Here is a 21,756-nt window from a genome sequence, read left to right as displayed (position 1 = left end):
TTTATAAAAGATGTATCAATATTCTAGTTTCCATCTGTATTTTTTAAAAAAATCAGCACCTGAATGAAGATGATTTCTAAAGACATTACAATATATTTGAGCTTTAATTTCTTACCTTTAACTGACAGCCAACTCTTTCATAAGCTTTGATGAGTCTGTTTTTATGGTACATCATTATTCCATAATGATCTTTGTTTCTGCAGTTAAATCCAAAAGTAATTCTTACAGTTTTAGCCTTTTACCAGGTATTAAGGAAAATTCTAGTTATTCTCATGTAACATAAAAATATAGCTACTTTAAAGAGTCACTCTAAACCGGGTACTGGAATTTACTATTGATTTGGTTGTTTGGTTTGCTTTTTTGTTTTGGTTTTGTTTTATATTGAGATAATTCGTTCAGTAAGAGAAAACAAAGAAACAGCAATACACCCCCCCATGACTACAAGTGCAATGTAGCGAGTAGAATCTAGACAGATTACATTAACAAAAAACAAAAATCTTTAAATACAGTGTGCAATGATGTAAATATTAGCAAAGGATACATTCAGAAATTTTGGCCTATATATATCACGTTCAATGAAGGCAAGGCTTTTGGAAACAAGCTGTGTTTTCACTTTTTGTCCTCTCAGAATGATCTGCATTGTTGGCTTCAGATACAAGATACTGCAGTAAGCCTACAAAACATACAGTAACTCCTGTTATTAAAAAACTTGAGAGTATTTTACAACACAGATTGTTTAGGAAGACAAACTCAAGTTTTAATTAAATTTTATGAAACGTGAGTTTTTGTTGGTTTGGGTTTTGCTTTTGTTGTTTGTTTTGGTTTTTTTTTCCACTTGAATCCAGAAAAAATAGCGTGCATAATAAGCATACATATATCACAAATTAAATACAAACTGCAGGATAACTTTTAGGAATATGACAAGTTAATCTGGTGTCTGAGGCTGCAATTTACCATTTAAAAGAGTTCTATTTTGTCCCCTATTGAGAGCTTAAAAATTTCACCATCATCTTTAAAATAACAAACAAAAGCAAGTGTGCTAATTTTGTTCCAAATGACTACATATTATCATAGCTTGATAACAGCTATGCCATCTTCTTATAAGCATATAGATCTATGCATTTTAATTTGCATTTCATTTATCATTATATTTACAACTTCTAACAATTGAAGTGGACACAGCACTTCAGAGTCTCTTAGAACAATTGAAGGTTTTAGTTCAGCTGTAATAATACTTCTGAATATTATTCACAAGAAGTGCTCAGAACATCTAGCAATTATAGATGGGCTTTCTTACATAAAGAAGCCTTTATGAATGCTATGAATCTTTTATATCATGAACCAATAATGGAGACATTGGACACAACAATCAGCCTACAGAAAAGCCTTGTCCCTGACTGCATCCATGTATTAAAACAATGGAGCTGCTTCCCCATTCCTTTACCTCTCTTTGAAACTTAGAAATGAGACTTTGTCAACCAAAAGCTGTTTGTTTTAAAAGATCCACATGGGCATAGCATCAGCACTGTATGTATACCTGCACTACAGCGGAACTATTGCTTTGCTCAGAAAACCACACACCCCTTTAATTTCTGAAGCTACTGATTCCATTTCCTTCTTGCCCCTTAGTGGGTAACAACGGTCACATTTAACAGCATGGTGCTGTAAAATCCACCGATTTTCTTCTAAATAAAGAGTAAATGTTTACACAAGTTCACAAATACATTCTATCTTCAATTTTCAACACTAATTTTCAAGATTAACTACGATATTAAAACATTTAAATTCTGACATTCTTCCTTCCCACTGCAATCAACACTTCTGTAGTATAGTACATTATATTAAAACAAAAATAGATTCCAAAATTAGACTTTTTTTTTTAAAGTTATACATACTCGCAGTGAGTAGTCACTTTCTGGAACAACCTGGTCGAGCCTTTCTTGTTTTTTGTATCCTCTTTTGCCTGTTTCATCTAAGTCTTCCGGAATTCTGATGTCGTATTTATCCTTGTCAAAGTCAAACTCTGTTTTTTCATTCTTATCTCTAAGTAAGAAATTAAAAAAAAATGCTAATTATGGGGAACAAAAGCCAACACAACATAAAGATGCTTTGGTGGACTCAGTGAGTGTCATGAAGATGCAAGAGAAAGGGAAGTCCTCTAAGCCATGGTGGTTTGCCTTACAGATTTGCCAAAATTCACATAAAAGTTGACCAGTTCCTTTCTGATATCCAAGAGAAGTGATAGAAAGTGAGACATTCATGAATTCTAAGCTAATTCCAAACAGGTCACACTTTAAAAATAAAAGCAATCACTATCAGCTTTAAATTCTGGATAGATGAAGACACATGTTCCTTGTAAGTACAAAATTCCTGACCACTATGAATCGTCTTCCTGAGATTTTTAACATTGCAAAAAATGCACTCACCACAGCTTTCTCACTCAGTGATACAACAATTTATTTAACCACTCATCAGATGTTCACACAATGTTTAACTGCAGATGTATACGCTGCAGTATACTGGTGGAACCTTTGCAAAACATTGAGATTTATCATAACCAGCACATATAAAAGTCTTTACTGAAACAGGTCTGGTTCGTTTTTTAAGGAGATTTAATTACAACATATTAACAATAATATGAATTCCCCCCCCAAAATTTTTCCCCCTTAACTTCCCAAGAATACACCCCAAAAATCAAGAACATGAAATTTATCTGCCCAGCCAGCTGAGGTCACTGTATCTTCTTTTTGCTGAAGCAATGAAGTGATGCACATTCCTAAAAATGTTCATACCTAAAAAATAAGTGGAAGTCTACCTAAGCAATGCAAATTAGTTTCTGAAATATAAAGGAGCTGAAGTTTTTCTTCTGGAGAAGAAGGGGCAACAAACAGAATTAGTAATACATTTGTTTAGTACAATAAAGCTGGAGGTAAATGTCCTAAGCTAAGAAGTGACTCAGGGCTCTAGTACTCACAAGAAACTGATGAAATAAAAAACCACCTAGCTTTCACCTGCTGTAACTCACTGAGATCCTATAACATTTAATCTATACTCACCTAGGTGTGATTTCCTACACATGCATACACTCCCCTTTTTCTCATGAGCAACAATAAAGATAAGAAACTGAAACCCAAGTTACTTTCTTGCCAAATCAACAGGACTGAAACTGTACAAAATTGCTTCCTATTGATACCTTTTTATTTCAGTACAGTAAGCTAAACACTTAAGAACGTAATACAAGACCATGTCTTTCCATCACACTTAAGGGCATGATAAAGCTTTTCTGACAGACCATCAGACAGCTTCTCTGTTAATAAAGCAGCAGCAAAGATATGATGAGAAGGGAAAGAAGATGGGAAGTGATGACACCCAACTGCCACAAGCTGTTTTAAAAAAAAATAAAATAATGCAACAAGCAAGCCAAAGCTAGGTGAGCCTGGAAATCTCTACTGCTGAAAACAATCCCACAAAGGCAAGCACATAAATAAGATAAACACACAGAACTGTATTTATTTACTTGGATTTCTATTTATTTTATGACGAACAGTTGAGAAGTTTAGAAAGGTTTAGATCGCTCTAGAAGGCTACTGCAAACTCCAAACTTAAAAAGCCACTTGCTTGTACATAGAAATTTTGTTTGCATTTTTTCCCAAACACATGAAATTATGAACGCAATAACAGATCTGTATTTTCCGTATTTCAATATTCCTTCTGGCAAAAGCAACAGTACCTTAAAGAAAAATATGCAGCCCTTTACATTCTCCCTCCTGCTTTGCTACTTACTAGCAACAGTTCTTGTGCAATACTACAGCATTTCAGTCATGTGAGTTTGGGATTAGTTTCTTGGTTACAGCTAACTGGCCACAGTCTTTTGGAATTATTCCACAAAGAAACCCAGCTGTTTACATTTGCATACATTGATAGATAAAGAACATATGAGAGATGTAAAAGACTGAACTTCATCTTACCTTCTAAGATTCCAAATGATAATTCTTGTGCCTTTTTTCCCTATTATAGCATCTAGCTCTGCCAGTAATTTTTCCTCAGTAGAAAATAAAGAATGTGTTAAGATGGCTTTCAGGCTGTTTTTGGATTCTGCTGCATCACTGACCTGTCGTAAGCATTATGTTAAGGAGAAACTTTGAATGAAGTAATCTTTGGAAGATAAAGAAACTTCTGCAACTTCCTTCACAGGCTCTCATTCCACATCTCAGAGCTCCTACAAATTTAAGGTTTTAACAAATTATAACCTTCCTTGCATCTTACAATTTAGAATATCTATAAGATTAGACAAGGAGATTTCCTTTACTGATATTATCATCAAAATTTTGCAGGTACCCACAACTTTCCATTCAGAAACTGCTGGAAGGATATGTTGGCTGTTGAATGTCACTATAGGAACCATGACATGCTCTGCTTTTGTGACTTCAAGGAAAGTCTGAGATAACAGGCCCACACTCATGGTTTCCCCATTCTTGGTGAAAACTATTGCATCTTTTCCCAGGCGCATGGACCCTGACTTAAACCCATTTCCATACAGTCCCACTGGAACACGGCCATTCATCACAGATTTCTCGCTGAAGCCAAAGCTGAAACATATGAAAACATCAGAAGAGTATAAAAACCAAACCCAAACTAAACCTATATATAAAAAAAAACCCCAACAACCAAAAGATGCATTCAAGACTTAAACACAATGAGTTACTCTTGTTTTAGAGACCAGAGAATACAGTACAATTAAACAATGTACAGTTAAGCAAATCCTTGAAGTTACCTGTGTAACATTGATAAAACCACACTACAAGAATTTAGGGAAAATTACTTTCACTTTTGGAAAAGTATGGAAAAGAAATAATCTGTCTGGAATTATGCAGTAAGCATTCTTACGTAAATTTAGTAATTATCCTGTGGCTTCAAAATGAATACTAAGAAAACTCACAAAGTTTGGGGTTTTCCCTCCCCATGCTTGAAAATGTGAGCTACAGATTTTTCTATTAGTGACTATATATGGTAGTTAAAGCAAAACAGGTAACTGTATAAGCAACAGGGAAATTAGCAAGCAAACTATTAATTATATATCTAATAGAAAATAATTACTCACATTTAAACCCAGACATTTACCTGCAGGCAGAGCAATCTTTCATACTAAAAAAAACCCAACCCAATAGCAATCTCTTTACTAACTGTAAAAACAAAAGCTGCAGAAAGATCAGCTCAAACTCTTGTGGTGGAGGGCAAAACAAGTCCCAACACATCCAAGCCACAAACCCTCTTTCCCCCCTCCGCCCCCAACCTTGGAGCTGGGTTTTTCGGTGTAAAAAATACACAACAGCCATGCATCTGCATCTCTCTGTAAACAGAGGCATGCCAGGGCTTGTTTGGACATGTCCTCTCCTGAGGTAAACAAGAACCACATGCCTCACCTGTGACTTGCCGTGTGCTGTGCTTGTGAATCTCCCATGTTTGGGCAAACTTGGTGCTACAGGTTGAATTATCCTGTTTTTGTCTAATGCCATTTGACATTATTGCCTTTGGCAAATATTATATATGGGTTGTTTGTAAACAACTGCGCTCTCTCTCGCCTCGTTTACCCAGAAAGCACAAGACCGTCGCCCGCACTGTAGCCGAAACCGGTGACGCTAGTTGTAATCACATCAGTCCAGAGCGTATCGCGGCCAAAGCTGCTCTGCAAACCAAAACAGCCGGATCCTCCGCACCGAGAAAGCTGCCAGACGCAAGCCGAGCACCGCTACCAAGCCGAGAGCCGCTTGCCCACCCGGCAAGCCCTGTGTGCCCGAGAGCCTCGCAGCAGCCTGCGCAAGCCCATAAAGCCACTTCGGGGACAAACCGCTTCTTCCCCATGCTCTGCGAAGCCCTTGGCAGTGAAGCTTTCCCCGGAAGGAAAAGCGCTCTCCGTTGGAAGCACAGCTCCAGAAAGCAAAGCTACAAAACTCTGGAGAGTCTCCTCCAGCAAAGCCACCACGTGGCAAAGCACCATTTTCACGTTAACTCATGCAACCACACAGTATCTTGGATTATAAAAATTGTAGCCCCAGAAAGACTCCATAAAGCTCAGGTCATGAGCAACTGACCGTATTTCTATAAAGTCTCTGTGAAGGTTTGTGCCAGCTGCCTTTGTTTAGCGGCTGCAGAGGCCCCCTTGTGGGCAAGCTGGCATTGCCGCGAATCTCTTTCTCAATTTAAATTAGTTCGTGAATTTCTGATTTTTGCTCAAATTGTTATTGTTGTTTGTATATACATTTGTGAACATATCTAACCACAACTCAATACCTGTACCTGTAAATATAAATTGTAAATACATTTTGGCAGGATTTTTGTATTAATAAATAATATATTTTAATTAATATCTCTGCCTGATTAAATATTAATAATTCATAACAACCCTATAGAATATTTAAACAGACAAACCACATCAATATCGTTCCCTTCAGTTTCCGACAGTATGTTCTATTTTCAGTACTCATGTAAGAGTTTGAACTGTATCTCCCCTTTTCTCTTGCTTGCTGAATTAAAAACTAAAGCAATCTTTAAGAAAAAACAAAACAAAACAAACGACAAAAAAAAAAAACCAACAAAAAACCCCAAACAAAACAAACAGAAAACTCCAAATGAATTCTCCTTAGCTCCACTAAAGGGCACTACAGAGTTTACACAGCACAACCACTGCATGGGAAGTTAAATAGGAAGGTTGACAGAAAGGATAAGAGGAATTTATGAGACAACACCACCCTGACAAAGTTGTGTGGAAGTTTTACTAGCATCTGCCTGTTTTAAAGTCTCACTTTGATAATTGCTTACTGTCATAAATACTAAGTTGATAAACAAAACTAATTGACTACATATGAAAAAACAGAATAAGCTAAGCAGTAACAGAACTAGAAGCTGTAATTTTTTACAGGAAAAAAACTGCAGAAAAGATTACCCACCTTAGCATTTTATGTAGCTTCTCTGAATTCATACCATTTCCATTATCAGTGAATGTCAAGCATATATTGTCATTTATCACTGTTTTGTCTATCCATATCTGTTTAGCACTCACATCTGGATCATAAGCATTATCTGAAGAGAAAGAAAGCAAACAAGGGTGGGATACTGAAAAGCAAAAATTGAACAGTTTGAGTGTGAACGTATTTTAAAGTGTTTAATTCCAGTGAAGATGTCAGTAACTGTAAGATAATGGAGCAGATTCTCCTGGAGGTACTACTGAGACAGAAGAGTAGTGAAGAGGTGATTGGGTACAGTCAGCATGGGTTTACCAAGGGCAAATCCTGCCTGACAAACCTGGTGGCTTTCTATGACAAGGTCACAATATTAATAGATGAGGGGAGAGCAACTGATGTCATTTACCTGGACCTGAGCAAAGCCTTCGACACTGTCCCACACCACATCCTGGTCTCCAAGCTGGTGACACATGGGTTTGATGGGTGGACCACGAGATGGATAAAGAACTGGCTTGATGGCCGTACCCAAAGAGTGGCTGTCAATGGCTCCATGTCCCAGTGGAGGCCAGTGACAAGCAGAGTCCCTCAGGGATCAGTCCTGGGACCAGGCTTGTTCAACATCTTTGTTGGTGACATGGACAGTGGCATTGAGTGCACCCTCAGCAAGTTTGCTGATGACACCAAGCTGTGTGGTGCAGCAGACATGCTGGAGGGAAGGGATGCCATCCAGAGAGACCTGGACAGGCTGGAGAGGTGGGCACAAGCCAACCTCATGAGGTTCAACAAGACCAAGTGCAAGGTCCTGCATCTGGGTCGAGGAAATCCCAAGCACAAATACAGGCTGGGCAGGGACTGGCTGGAAAGCAGCCCTGAGGAGAGGGACTTGAGGGTGCTGGTGGACGAGAAGCTCAACATGAGCTGTCAGTGTGCACTTGCAGCCCAGAAAGCAAACCAGAGCCTGGGCTGCATCAAGAGAAGTGTGGCCAGCAGGTCAAGGGAGGTGATTCTCCCCCTCTACTCAGCTCTGGTGAGACCCCACCTGGAGTACTGTGTCCAGTTCTGGAGCCCCTATTACAAGAGGGATATGGACATGCTGGAAGGTGTCCAGAGAAGGGCCACCAGGATGATCAGAGGGCTGGAGCACCTCTCCTATGAGGACAGACTGAAAGAGTTGGGGCTGTTCAGTCTGGAGAAGAGAAGGCTCCGAGGTGACCTTATTGTGGCCTTTCAATATCTGAAGGGGGTCTGCAAAAAAAGCTGGTGAGGAACTTTTTAGGATCTCAGGTAGTGACAGGACTAGTGGGAATGGAATAAAGCTGGAAGTGGGGAGATTCAGGCTGGACGTGAGGAAGAAGTTCTTCAGCATGAGAGTGGTGAGAGCCTGGAATGGGTTGTCCAGGGAGGTGGTTGGGGCCCCATCCCTGGAGGTGTTTGCAGCCAGGCTGGATGAGGCTGTGGCCAGCCTGATCTAGTGTGAGGTGTCCCTGCGCATGAGAGGGGGGTTGGAACTAGATGATCCTTGTGGTCCCTTCCAACCCTGACTGATTCTATGATTCTAACTTTTCCAAAGTTACTTAAATCGTTATACAGCATGCAACAAATCCTTATCAGTAATAGATGTATAATCAATCTGCTGGACGTCAGTCTTGTAACACTGCCAAACAGCTACATAGGAGAGCTGTCCCTAACTTTATTATGGTGCTATTTTTGCACATCTGTTTATTTATTTGGTGACTATGGCAACTTAACTTAGCTCCCTAATCACAAGTCTATGACCCTGAAGAGTCACATGTTAAACTAAAGGAGCTCTAAAATTGCAGCCATTTTTCAAATCCAGTTAGGTATGTAATATAGCTGCAGAAATTTTGTGATGGCACAGACAGAAACTTCTTAGTGAAGCCACTGAGTATCAGTCAACTTTTGCACAAAAGCAAAATACCGTAGGTTTTAGTAAGGTAAACGTTACACTAGGTCTCCTAAAGCACTACCTTCTTTATAGATGACAGCACTAAAACAAAACAGTACAATGAAACAGGTGCATCAAACCCAACAAAACCTTGTCCACGACAACACAGTTTCCCACCTATTAGAAATGACAGCAATATACAGACAAAAATTTAGCTAGAGATAAGAGGCTCAAATGTGAGAACAAAAACCAAAACCAAGAAAAGTTTCTACTTTCATTTCCTGCCTCCTAAGCAGCTGTTGCAATATGTACTTTCTCCTAGTCATGCAAATCTCTCTTCTGACTGGCTCTCAAGAGGCTGGGTTATTGCCTGCAGAGCAGATAATGCCACATCACTAACAAGGACAATTGTAACACCTTACCTGCCTGCAGCCTTTTTAATTGCAAAAATTAAATTTTAAATACTATCACAATGTCAGATGATCAAATCTGAGAGACTTAAAAAAAAAAACAACAAACAAACAAGGCAAAAACTTGAAGCACAACTCCACATGTTTCACATAGGTTTGTGAAATCTAGAATTTTGATTCCAGATTTAGGTGCTGGAGATTTAGGTGAAAAAAACTGTTGTGCCTCTGCTATCACGTCACTTCCCCTATTATCAGAAACAAATATCATAAATACATACTTTGCTAGTGCAAATTGTTCCAGTCTAAGAAAATACGACTTTCACAGAAGTACAAAATGCTTTAGATAAAACTTTCTATTTACAAGATTTTAAAGAGTTTGCAACATTGGTACTGCAAGTGAAACAGAAGCCATGGCTCCACAAACATTTCTTGCAGCAAAGCTGGTTTAGATCTCTAGATCTCTCTCTAGATGTCCAATTTGCCCTTTTCCAAGTATCACCATTAGTTCACCTAAACTTAATCTGACTGAGGACTAATGGGAGAAGCCAGCAATATAACTGTCAAAAAGCTGACAGGAAGAACTAGACCTTAAATGGCAAATTTTTTGCACACAAATCATGTTTTTTAACTTTGCATAAAACATGCAAGCTTCTAAAATGTAATCCTATTTATAATAACCAATATTTAACCATGGTATAGCCTTACATAGCATGTGAAAGACATATAAAACAATATAAAACATTTAAATCAACATGACTAACTTGAAACCTTTACAATCAGTATGTTGCTACTGTGATCTTTAAGTTTTGTTAAAGCAACACATGACAAACCAAAGTCTGCATGCCTTGCACAGCACATCCATCATCATTCTAGCCAGGTATGGCATAGGGTGATTAAACAATTGAAATAACACTAACATACTGTTACTCTCAAAACAGCCAGCCCTTCCCACAGCCGTGTGGTTCTGGTTTCCTCCTTGGTCACAGCTCTGGCCTCTACCTGAAAAATTCCTCTTTGCTCTTGTTAGGTTAGCAAAGTAATGTGTGACAAGAATTGTTCCCTTTGGCAAACTGCTAGATAAACTTCATTTTGAGGAACTAGTTAAAGCAAGTCTGCTAATTATTCCTGAACTTGGGAAACATGCAATTCTGAAGATATCCAGTTAACCATTATTCAAAAAAAAAAAAAAACAAACAAAAAAGGCAAGACGATCAACAGGAGTTAATAAATAAGTCAGATACACAAGCCCTAGCTAACAGAGACAGTAATAATGAGCAGAAGACTTAGGATACTGATGAATGAACCATTAGAGGGAACCACTAAAGTATAGCCCTGAAGATGTTCAGACAGAAATCTGGTAACCCTAAAGAAGAAAATTAGGATATTTGAGTAGTATTGTGGCAATGTGCATGAATTACTGCTGGAAGTTTTGGTGAACAGGGATGTTGTTGAGTCTCCTTCTCTGGAGATATTCAAAACCCGCCGGAATGCGTTCCTGTGTGATCTGGTATAGGTGATCCTGCTCTGGCAGGGAGGTTGGACTAGATGATCTTTTGAGGTCTCTTCCAACCCCTAACATTCTGTGATTCTGTGAAACATCAAAGAAAAGGAAAAGGTCAAAGTGGATGGAAGAAGAATGCTATAATAGGAGGGGGCAGAGAATGACACAGGCTGATTGTGTGCAAACTGGCTGTTAGTAAGCTTGTATGGTTGAACCCTGGTCCCACTCTGTTGCACATTCTTACTAAACACGATTTCTAACGTTTTCCTGTGTGAATGTGATCTCTGTTCTCAGTGTGTGCCTGTACACATTTGTTTTGCTAGCTAATTTCAAGCTGGACAAGCTGAGAAGTTGGAAGAAACCAGCAACTGTCAAGATCTGAGATCTAAGCCAGAGTGGTAAAAAGCCCAGGACATACATACTGGAAAGATTCCCAGGTCTTGGTAAAACACACAGAAACACGGGTAAGCATGAGTGGTAAGAGAGTGAGGGTATATATATGTGCCACTACTGAACTTTAAAACCTAGTTAGCCAGGAAGCAGGAATAGGAGATGACTACTGGTGCTGCTCACATTATGAGCATTGCCTGTGTTAATGTGGGTTCTTGCAAAGTTACTGTCCTCCTGTCTGTGGTCAGCTGTGTCTGTACAGAATGCAAGTGTACACACACATCTTTGGAATGTGCCTGGGAACAGGAAAAAGCAACATGCATCCATTTGGTGGACTAGAAGAGAAGGAATTCACTTGGTTCTGCAGTCTTCTACATTTGGCAATCCTTAATATGTTCAGTTAAAAAAATGGCAAATCCTACAAGGCTCTTTCTAGTGATGTCAGGTAGTATGCACACTATGAAGAAAGAAAAAAGTCCATGTGACTGTACCAAAAAATATGTTGTAAGATTCTGAATGGTAACAATGAGATCAACTCCGTCCCCTGATTGAAGGAAAAAAGTTTTATAACAGGAAAGAAGTCTGATGGTCGTAAACTATTGATGCACATACCTATAAGTTCTGCAATTGCACTGAAAGGCCAGGTGTGACTGGTAGAGTTGGTGTGCAAGAACTTTGGACAAAGCTGAAATAAACCACAAAGAATGGCATTAGTTTGTGCTCTTCCAACAATACCAAGTGAGAAAATCGTACATTAAAAAAAGTAACATTAAATAAAGCTGTTTCATACAATACTAGTTATTTTTAGATATTGGCATACTAACAGCTCTTAGGAGAAACCTTCATATAGCTATTAAATACAGAGTTCAGCACAGTATTGTACCATATTCTAAACACTGGTTATACTGTCTTCCTATCATACACTCTTTATAAAAATATAGTGAACTGTTACTGTACACTGATACTAGAGTTTACAGAAAACAAAGAGTCCAAATCTAGTAACGTAAGCACAAACTCAAATGCTAAAAATGTACTTCTTAAATTTTGAGTATTAAACTTTTCAGATAAAGCAAACAGCACCTAATATGTTCAGCAGCTTACTACTAACATCATTGCTCCTTTTGCCCATATTGATCAAATCACCTGTTAGATTTTCTCAACTATTAGTTTGTGCTTTTAGCAATTTTATCTCTTACATTTTATCCTCACGATAACATACAATCAGAGGAACATAGTCAATAGTAGGATTAGATGAGAATATGGAAATAAAGTACCTATTTATGAGATGTATCTTACAGATGTCAGTGACAAAAGTATTCTCAAGTAATTTACGAATGCCTGTGTTCATATATATATATATATCCACTTAGATCAACAGACTAGGAAAACCAGAACTAAGTGTCCATATAACTTAAGGATGTGTCAAAGCAATGTTTGGAGAAATTTAACTGCTCAAACTGATACAGTTCTGTTTGCATTACCACTGAGAATATCCTTAATTTTACAGGGCCTTTAACACAAACTCACTGCACATATATGCTTTTAAGCCTCACTTGCATAGTTATGGTGATGGCATAAAAAGCAGTAGTTAGAAACAAACAATGCTGGAAATAGTCCTTGTAGAGTGCGTGCAGTTACATTAAGAACATATAACATAATCCACATTATTTTATATATATATATGTGTGCATATAAAATCAGAAAAAAACGTTTTTAAATAGTGCATACATAGCCACACTTCATAAATTTTACCAGACTACTATGCTGATAGCACTTTTATATAGTTAGTAAAGTCTAAGTAAAGCAATCAACCACTTCAAGTCTCCAAGGTTATTTTATCAACTTAAAGGAATAATTCTACTAGCAAACTATAGAGCTTGCTGCCAGACATACCAGAGCTGGAGTAAGGTGGCAGCACCAGCAGCCCCAGTTCAGATAAAACTTTCCAGGAAACCTCACCTTGATTCTAAGGCCATAGGAGCACAGGAAACACTTTCTGATTGCAAGTTAATCCCTGCATTTCTCCACACAGCTAGAGCACACATATGAATATAAATCACATTCTTCGATGCCATCTGTGCTCCAAATCCAAAAGCTCCAATTTTATAACATCTGGTAAACTGATTCAGGATAAGTCACTTTGGCCCTTTCAAATTCCTAACAGATACTTAGAAATAAATTTGGAATACAGTAAGCCCATTAATGGAAATCTCACACATTCTGTGGCACAAGGTTAAATGGATCTTTGATTTCTTCCTCTGCCATACAGCAGCACACAAGTAACAACTTGGTTAACCTTTTTTGTTTGAAATCTTCCCTTGTCAAAAGGTAGATCCTAACTCTTAAAAATCCCCACCATACAGATGAGCAGATACTGAACACCTGAATGTGCAACTTACTGCTAAAACGTTTCACTGCTGTTAGCCAGTGGAAAACTTCAACAATACATGAGACAGACTGGTCCTCCAGAGTTACTGCCAGCATTTTAAGCTCAGCAATATGCACCTGGAAAAAGTCCTGACTATAGTTTTGAGAAAGGCATGAACTCACAGTTGTAAGCCTCCCCTGATCAAACAGACAATGATAATCACAGAAGGAACCTCAACAACAGTGATATAATCAGAAGTACTCTTTTCTTCTGTAAAGCAAAATGTACCCGTGCAAGGCAAGAAAATATCTTTAGTGTTGCCTGTGCAAAGCAATGCTTCTCCATCCCTCGCTTCACTGCTGCATATTAGTGATTAACTCCGAAAAGAACATCATCTTAAAGAAATAGCCATCTTCAACAAACAGCACAATTATGCTGACCTCTGGATCGCTGTTTTAAGTGGTAAGATCTTGAGAAAGTCTGGAAGGTAGTACACAGAACTCAGAACTTGTGAACAGGTACACGAAACAGGAAGGTATGGGCTGGAATGTGGAAATTGTAACATCAGGTTTTGACTGTAGTACCCCTCTGCCCAGCAAACGGCAAGCGAGTACGCCACAGGGTGGTTCACAAGAAAGTCTTACAGCAAATAGCATGATTTGCTCATGTAATGCATTGAAACAAGGACACAGGACCATAACTGATTAAAAAAAAGAAAAAAAAAAAAAGGGAGAATAGTGGTTTAAGGTTATCACCTTCATAATCTACTTCAGAGCACACTCAGCTGTCAGCAACAACTCATCAGGAAATATTTAAGCCCATTTTGTCCCTTCAAACTTAATTTTTATTAAAGCATCACTTTAATTAGCTCACGAATAATTGAAGTTCAGTAAGTACAATAAGAAACAGTTAGTTCCCTGGTGAACACTCACTTCTAGCTACGTTAGCAGGACTGTAGCTGAGACAATCCACTTTGTTCACTAACCCTGATACACTTTGTCATTAAGTGGGTTTCGGTTTCAGTTTTTCTCTGGAGACCAAGTGCAGCCAAACTCCTTTTGGAGATACAACTAGACCTCTCCCTCCTTCAAGCTGCATATATGGTGCATATTATAAACAGACTAGAATGCGCTAAGAGAAGTATCTTCTACTCTTACAACCAACATATATTCATGAAGAAATCAACTTCTCTCTCCAAAATGAGAGACAGCTTTAGGAATTTTAGTTTTCTGAGAAAGCTGGAACTCTTTCATCCCTTGCAGATCGTAAATCATGAACAAATCAAAAAACCACCACAAAATCTGTCTGAACTTACAAACACATTTCACAACATCTTGGGGAAGAATTCCACTGTCATTTTCCTCTCCTCCCTTCCAGTGACATGACTGTGTAATAAACCACATCAGGGATCTGATCCAAATTACAAACCATTTAAAAATCTTATTTTCAACCTAGACCATTTCTCTGATCCATCTCATCATGCAGAGCAACAGATTAATGGAAGTGTGGGAATGAGTTCCCAAACCTGCTTACACTACCCATGTTGTTTACACATGCTTCCTAAACTCATAGAAGTATTTTGGTGAAAACCAACGTATTTCCAAAGAACAGCTGTTGACAGAAGAGACTAGGACCATCAACTCTATCATTATCTAGAAAATAGAGCCTTTTACACTATAGCACAGAATCTGCTACAGAACTCTACCAGCCTCTTCTCTTTAGTGAAAGCCTACAAAACCCATCACTTTCTTTAGAAACAGACTGAATGTAAATTTTCAGTTATGACTAATAACAAAACCAAACTGCATGCAAAACATAATCCAGAAAGCTACCAGTTCCACCAAGTTCAGATTAGATTTCTCATCTTTAAGAGTTCAGCTTGTCAAAGTGATTTCAACTTGAGAACAATTTTGAACTCTGCAGTCTGACTTCTGATACACAGGGTTTTTTTGTTTGGTTTTTTTTTTTTTTTTTTTTTTTTTGCAGTGGCTGATTATTCATGCTGATGTATTTTTCCTCTTGAGAAGATTGCACTAAAACCAAAAGGAGACTTCCTTCTTCTAATTTTTCATTCATAACCATTGTGTTATCTAGAGAAGAACGCTTCTCTAATAAAATTTATCTGTCAAAACAATGGATTTTAAACACAAGAATTAAAGACATGAAGTAAAAGTCTAATTCTTAAACTTCAAAGAGATGACATTTATAGCTAACCTTGACAACCATGGCACTTTATAATAAGGTAATTTAAGCAGTGCTGAGAATATACCAATAAATGTTTTTCACTTGTTTAAGTTACTTTCTGTAATGATCCAGCTCCTTTCCACTTTAAGTAAGGTTATGAATGAGGTGTTTGGAACTGTGACTTGTAAGTCTAGGTAACTGAACTCAGAAAGGCTGGAAAAAAAATCCTGTTACATCGATGATGTATCAAACTGAAAAAGTAGCTTCCAATTCGTTTGTGTTAGTATAAACATGGAAATAACTAATTACCACAATAGGACAGCAACGAGCAATACAGTGACTGAAAAGCCCAATACAGTAGTGGATTTAACTACGTTCATATTTACCGGCCTTCTTGAAAATGTAATTAGCCCTCTTGCAAAAAAGTAGTTAAGACGTTATGTTACAAGCTCCCAATTAGAGGTCACAATGTCCACAACTAATTACATCACTACAATAGACTGTAAAATCCCCTCCTTTGCCCCCAATAACTAACCCACCCACAGACTGTTAACTTCCCCTTCTGCACAGCCTGAGCTAACCTCACCGATTTCGTGCCGAGATCGAAGACAGAAACCCCCCACGACCAGCCACGCAGCGGGCCCCGGCGCTGGTGACCGAGACCCCCCGGGGCCGCCCGCTCCCCCTGTTCCGCTGGCGGGGCTTGGCCAGCGGGCGCTGGTACCCGCCTCTTTTCCCGTCAGTGAAATGACCAAAACACAGCGCGCCAGGGTAAGGACACTGCCGAGGACAGCGCATGAGGAGCGAGAAGCGTGAGACAAGGAGGGGCTGCTTGTTATTTTAGTCGAAGGGCTCCAGAGCCCGCCCTTCTCAGCACCTGGCTAGCAACTTTTTACCCCAGCAGAGGCAAGGCGTTTTCCCCCTGCCTGGGCAGGCTCCGCTCCCCACTTTCACTGACGGAAAGCTAAAAGCTGCTTCTGCGGCGGCCGCAGCAGCACGGCAGGCCCCTGATCCCCAGAGCGCCGAGCGCCCTGCCCCCAGCCCACTGCTTGCCCCTCAGCCGCCGTGGGCCTCAGACAGGCACCGCCGGTCTCTCTGGCTGCCAAACAGCGCCGACCCCGGCAGCGTGGGCCGCCAAGGGAGAAAGAGAGATCGTCTCCTCAGCGGCGCTCCCCCGCCTCCCGGGCCCCGCTCTCCCCACAGGGCTCCGCGCCGCTCACCGCGCTGAGACGGATGCCGCCCTGTGTTTTCGCCGCCATCTTCTGTGCCGCAGCGAGAACCGGGGTGGGGAGCGCCGAGAGCCCGCGCTTCCGCCTCACTCCCGCCTCGCCCGCTTCCGGCAGACAAGGGCCCGCTCCCGGGAACAAGCGGGGGCCCCGCGCCTAGGCCACGCCCCCGACCGGCGGCCGCTGCTGCGGGGAGGCAATGGCGCCGGGCTGAGCGCGGGAGGCGGTGCCCTGGGACGGTAGTCTCAAAGATGGAAGGTTGGTGTGGCGGGGAAGGCTGGCGCAGCCCCGCGGTTTCTTCAGCAGACGCCCGAGTAACGTTCAGCCGTTCGGTAGTGCTGGCTGCTACACTGCCGTATTTCCCGCTGTGCGCACAGCGGCCATTAAGAGCTGTGTGATCAGCTGCTGAGGTGCGAAGTACACCACACATTACATAAGATGCCCAAGCTACGAGGGAAGGTGAAAGTCTGAAAAGGGGTTTTCACAGAGTCGTTAAAAACATAGTCCTCTGGCCTCAGACGTTCAAGATCAGTTGTAAGGACAAGTTTTCATCCTTCCAAAAGCAAATGCTGTGCTGAACAAGACATTTTGCCCTGAACATACATAAATACACAGGCCAAAGTTTGGAATGCACTGGCACACATAGAAAACCTTATGCGTAATTTCCTGGGGCAAAGAGCTCTCTCCATACAAGGGATCAAGTGCTTGTTGGTCAGTCCTGATCCCCTAATGCTGTGGCAGCAGCTTCTGCCACTGACTCCACGCTGTTCTTTCAGACACAAACATCCACACCCAGGACTGGGCTCCCTGGGTGGAAAATTCAGGAATGCAAAAGACAGGGACATAAGAGAGAGAGCAGTTGGGTCTAGTAATAAGAGGATTAGGGAGGCAGTGGTACAGTGTTGTCCTTCCATAGGTCAGCGTAGGGGCTGGCACTGAGCCACTACTGCAGGGATCCAAACTTTATGGAGTTCTGTACAAAGCGTTCATCCATTGGAACTCAATTTGCGAGCTTTTTACAGAATCAGATAAAAAAGCTGAAGCTGGTGAATGAGAAGTAAAGGTAGTCTGAAAAAATGAGAAAATTGCATTTGAAAATTTATTTCAAAATAACATTTAATAAGAATTGCATTCAAATATAGTCAGATACACTTAACCGTTACATAATGTTCTGTATTTCCAAGTTCTGCAGTTCTTTGGCAGCTAACCTACTATTTTTTCCTTTCAAGAAAATGAAATCTTTTTGGATATTTAAATATGTTTCCCTCTGTGTATCATGCACTGTGGCGATGTCATCTCAAGTCTGAATTATCCAAAAGAGAAAGCTAAGCCTGGTTATTCTGGAAATGAGCAAAGAACTACACAACAAAGCAAAAACTTTGTTCTTAATGGGTTCTAAGCAAATGTTTTTCAGATTCAGTTAAATTATTCTGCCTTGGCAGTACCACTATTAGAGCAGTACAACCCTCCTTTGTGTACAACTCTCCTTAACAGCAGTAAGACAAGAAGTAAAATTACAAGTTAGTCCCATATAGAAAAGGAATAAAGTTGCACTGCTAGAGATGCCTGTAAGTCTACGTTAACTATGCCCCTCTACCACTCAAGTAGGACTCTTTTTAGGTAGAGCCCTTTCTTCCTTATTCACGTGCTATTTATAATGATGCAAGATCTACTTACATATTAAATTTTAAAGAACTTTTTCTTCTTAAGGATTAGGGTCTGCTGCAGTGAAAGGATTCTGCAAGCCACAGATGTCTGAGGCCATCTAAGTAGCCACCTGCAGAACCACTAGACAAAGATAAATGTATGTAAGAAGGGCAGAAGTTGGAAGCAAGTGATGTTTTTGTAGAACGTATCATCTTAGAGTTACACAGACTTAGTCATAGATTCTGGTTTTTAAAGTTTACCTCCACATCTGAGGAAGAAGTGACTGATGTCCAACCCCCTGCACATCTGAAGTACAGGCAGCTGTAATGAGACATTCCCTTTCCAGGGGAAGGATGACAAACCCCTTAATCTATGTAACTGGTTCACCATATCCAGTTAGTGATGAAACTATATGAAAATACAGTTTATAGCTTATGGGAGAATGTTAAAAATAAAAAAAGGGGTGATGGCAAAAAGTTGTCTTAGGCTTTAATAGCTCGTTACCATAGCTCATTAATAGCCTCTTATTAGGATTTTAAGGGAAATACCCAAATACAGAGTGCAACCACCAAAACCCAGAGTACAACTACCAAATTATCCTGATATCTGTTTAAAAGCTATTGAAGATATGTAATAAACATTTAAAAAATATCCTGCTTCAATTTTCAACTAAGGCTTTCAAGGGACAACTTTTCACTTGTGTTCATTCCAATAGCATTAGTGATTGTTAATAAATTATACAAATAATTCACATTCTTAGTATCAGCACAATATTACACTTTAGTCTATCACTTTCCTTAACTGCAAAAATAAAAAGAAGCTAATTAAGTTTAGCATAAGCCTATTACAGAACAAACATTACCATATTATCATAGTAAAGTATGTTGTTTGGTGTTTCATTATTTCCATTTATAATCCAAAGATGAAAACTTCGTATATTTGTAGGCAAAAAATACTGCAGAGTAGCCTTCCATGTTTGTTGTGTGAGTTTTGGGGGAAAAAAAAAATGAAAAAAAAAAATCCCTGACCTCACAATCTGGTGACATTACTCCTATATTTTGCATGTCCTTTGTAAATTAGCAAAACCAAAAGTGGTGAACTGTAGTGCCCAGCCCATTTATCTCAGTTGTGATGTCCCAAATAACTCAAATAGCACACACCAGTCTACAGGTGTATCTTAAAAAAACCAGTTTCACTGGAGGTGTTTAAAAAAACCCAGAACAACACATAAAAAGAACTAGACAGAGCTTTTCACCATGAAAAATATTAAATCCACTAAATATCAAAATTCAATGGAGTCCACCTCCTCATTTTAAAAAAAACTTCTACTAATGGCTTTTGTTGTTCGTGTCACTATGATGGTGCATATCTGTTGGCCATCAGATATGCAGCTGTGCTGTTTGGTGGTAGAACTAATCCCTGTCCTGGGTAATGGTAGCAGTGCTGTTCATATTAAACTGAACCTTGAATAAGTTATCTCCCTACCTACTAACGCCTATGAACAGTCAAATACATTATTTTGTATAAAAAGTGTTCTTTTAAAAAAAGAACAGCAGCAGTTTATATTTTTACAGAACTATCTTCATTGAGTTGCATTTCCGAAGTTGCAAAGTGGCCTTAGTCACTGAAAGAACAAAGTTTTTTAATTAAAAAAAAATTAACTAGAATGTTTTTAGTCAATTAAAATCCCCCCCCGCCAAATAATGAAAATTACAAGGTGTTACTGCATAACTTTGTCTTTTGTGCATGTTTGTCTTTTATTTAGGAATCACTAATCCTGAAGAATGCTATTATAGTACAGAGTTGAAATTACAAACATGCTAAGTCTGCAGTTATTTGCATAATGCTAAAACTTATAAAATACATTGCTTCAAAATTTAGGTGTTTAGAAGTTGATAATTCTTAGGCCAAGTTAAAGAAAGGAGAAGCAGAAGTGGGCTTCAACCTCAGGAACTGGGTTATCTGCAAACTGATTGTACACTGACATGCAATTTTAGCTTTTTCTTAAGTTTACTTTCTGAACACAGTTCCAAAAGCAGTTTAAAATACTTACTTGAGAAATTACTGGCTAAATGGTACAGTTGCTACTTTCACTGAGTCAAAAATATTCTTCCTTTATTTACAAAATCTCTTTAATCCTTCACATTGAAAACAAACAAAAGAATACAGTAACTATGATAAATTACCACTAAACTTTTACTTTTTTTTTTTTCCCCTTTCAGGAACTGAAGAATCCAGATTTTTAACACCAACTCTGAAGGCTGCATCGAAGAGTACTCCACAACAGCAGGAAGAAAACCAAAAAATAGTTTCAGAACTGGGGAAAAAAAAGAAGGGAAGAATTGCAGTACAGTTTTCCCCTTTTTTGCCACTTATTCACCATGAGCTAAGTGTCCGACGTGTGGCTTAACCTTCCATGCTTTCAAGGAAGTCACATTCAACACTCTCTTCAAGCTGTTGCAAGATCTTTATGCCACTACTGCTAATGTAGTCCAGAGAGAGAGATGCAGAAGTATGTGAATTCTGGGACTCAGTCCCTTTTGCTGTAAATGCGCAACACAGAGTCTTGAAGAAGGGCATAAGCTGGGTGATGCTAGATACAGAGCGCAAGTTCAAAAGAGGAAAATTGTGCTTATTGGAAGTTTCCTCAGTGGTGTTTGTTTCCTGTAAGCAAACAAACCAAGATTTACTACAGGTTTTGCATTAAGACACAGTCTTGTTAGGGCTTATCTGAGCCCTGCACTATATACTTTTCTTAGTAAGAGATCCACAGTCTACAATTGTATCACAATATAAACTGTATAGATGGTATATCAAGTTACTTCTGTATTTGGATTGAAAGTTCCACTAAACAAAAGTCTCGTGTCTACAGGAGACTGCAAATTTGAACTACAGAATCAGATACCAAGCAAAAGAATAACAGTGATCTCTTGGAGAAGTACTACTTGCTGCTATTTCCTTTTCTGGAAGAATGAATATGAAATCTTAATGATAATTTAAAATGCTATTATAATAAACTTATTTGAGAAACAACAGCATGCTTTTTTTTTTTTTTTTAATAATACTGATCCTGTCTGGATTGTTTTCACTGGATGGTTGTGGGCAGATTTAAAAAGAAATCTTGTAATTTGTTTAGAAAAGTAAGTTAATGGAAAAAAACAA

General features: G+C 39.2%; 2 protein-coding genes across 2 annotated transcripts in view; both read right to left on the bottom strand.

Annotated features, from left to right (window-relative positions):
• Positions 1–16,980, bottom strand: part of MORC3 (MORC family CW-type zinc finger 3) — a 29,811-nt gene extending 12,831 nt beyond the window's left edge. Inside the window, exons 1-8 of the mRNA XM_054391327.1 lie at positions 16,942–16,980; positions 11,782–11,854; positions 6,948–7,080; positions 4,375–4,589; positions 3,969–4,116; positions 1,896–2,043; positions 542–673; positions 116–235 (exon numbers count right to left, since the gene is read on the bottom strand). Coding sequence (XP_054247302.1) covers positions 116–235; positions 542–673; positions 1,896–2,043; positions 3,969–4,116; positions 4,375–4,589; positions 6,948–7,080; positions 11,782–11,854; positions 16,942–16,980 — 1,008 coding nt within the window. The remainder of the gene's footprint in view (positions 1–115; positions 236–541; positions 674–1,895; positions 2,044–3,968; positions 4,117–4,374; positions 4,590–6,947; positions 7,081–11,781; positions 11,855–16,941) is intronic.
• A 3,357-nt stretch (positions 16,981–20,337) lies between these two features.
• Positions 20,338–21,756, bottom strand: part of DOP1B (DOP1 leucine zipper like protein B) — a 47,918-nt gene continuing 46,499 nt past the window's right edge. Inside the window, exon 36 of the mRNA XM_054389754.1 lies at positions 20,338–21,258. Within this exon, the coding sequence (XP_054245729.1) occupies positions 21,001–21,258 (258 nt within the window). The 3' untranslated portion in view covers positions 20,338–21,000. The remainder of the gene's footprint in view (positions 21,259–21,756) is intronic.

Source organism: Indicator indicator, chromosome 1 (assembly GCF_027791375.1).
Source record: "Indicator indicator isolate 239-I01 chromosome 1, UM_Iind_1.1, whole genome shotgun sequence".
Classification (NCBI taxonomy): domain Eukaryota; kingdom Metazoa; phylum Chordata; class Aves; order Piciformes; family Indicatoridae; genus Indicator; species Indicator indicator.
The sequence above is the reverse complement of the archived record's forward strand: the minus strand, read 5'-3'. Positions and strand labels throughout refer to the sequence as shown.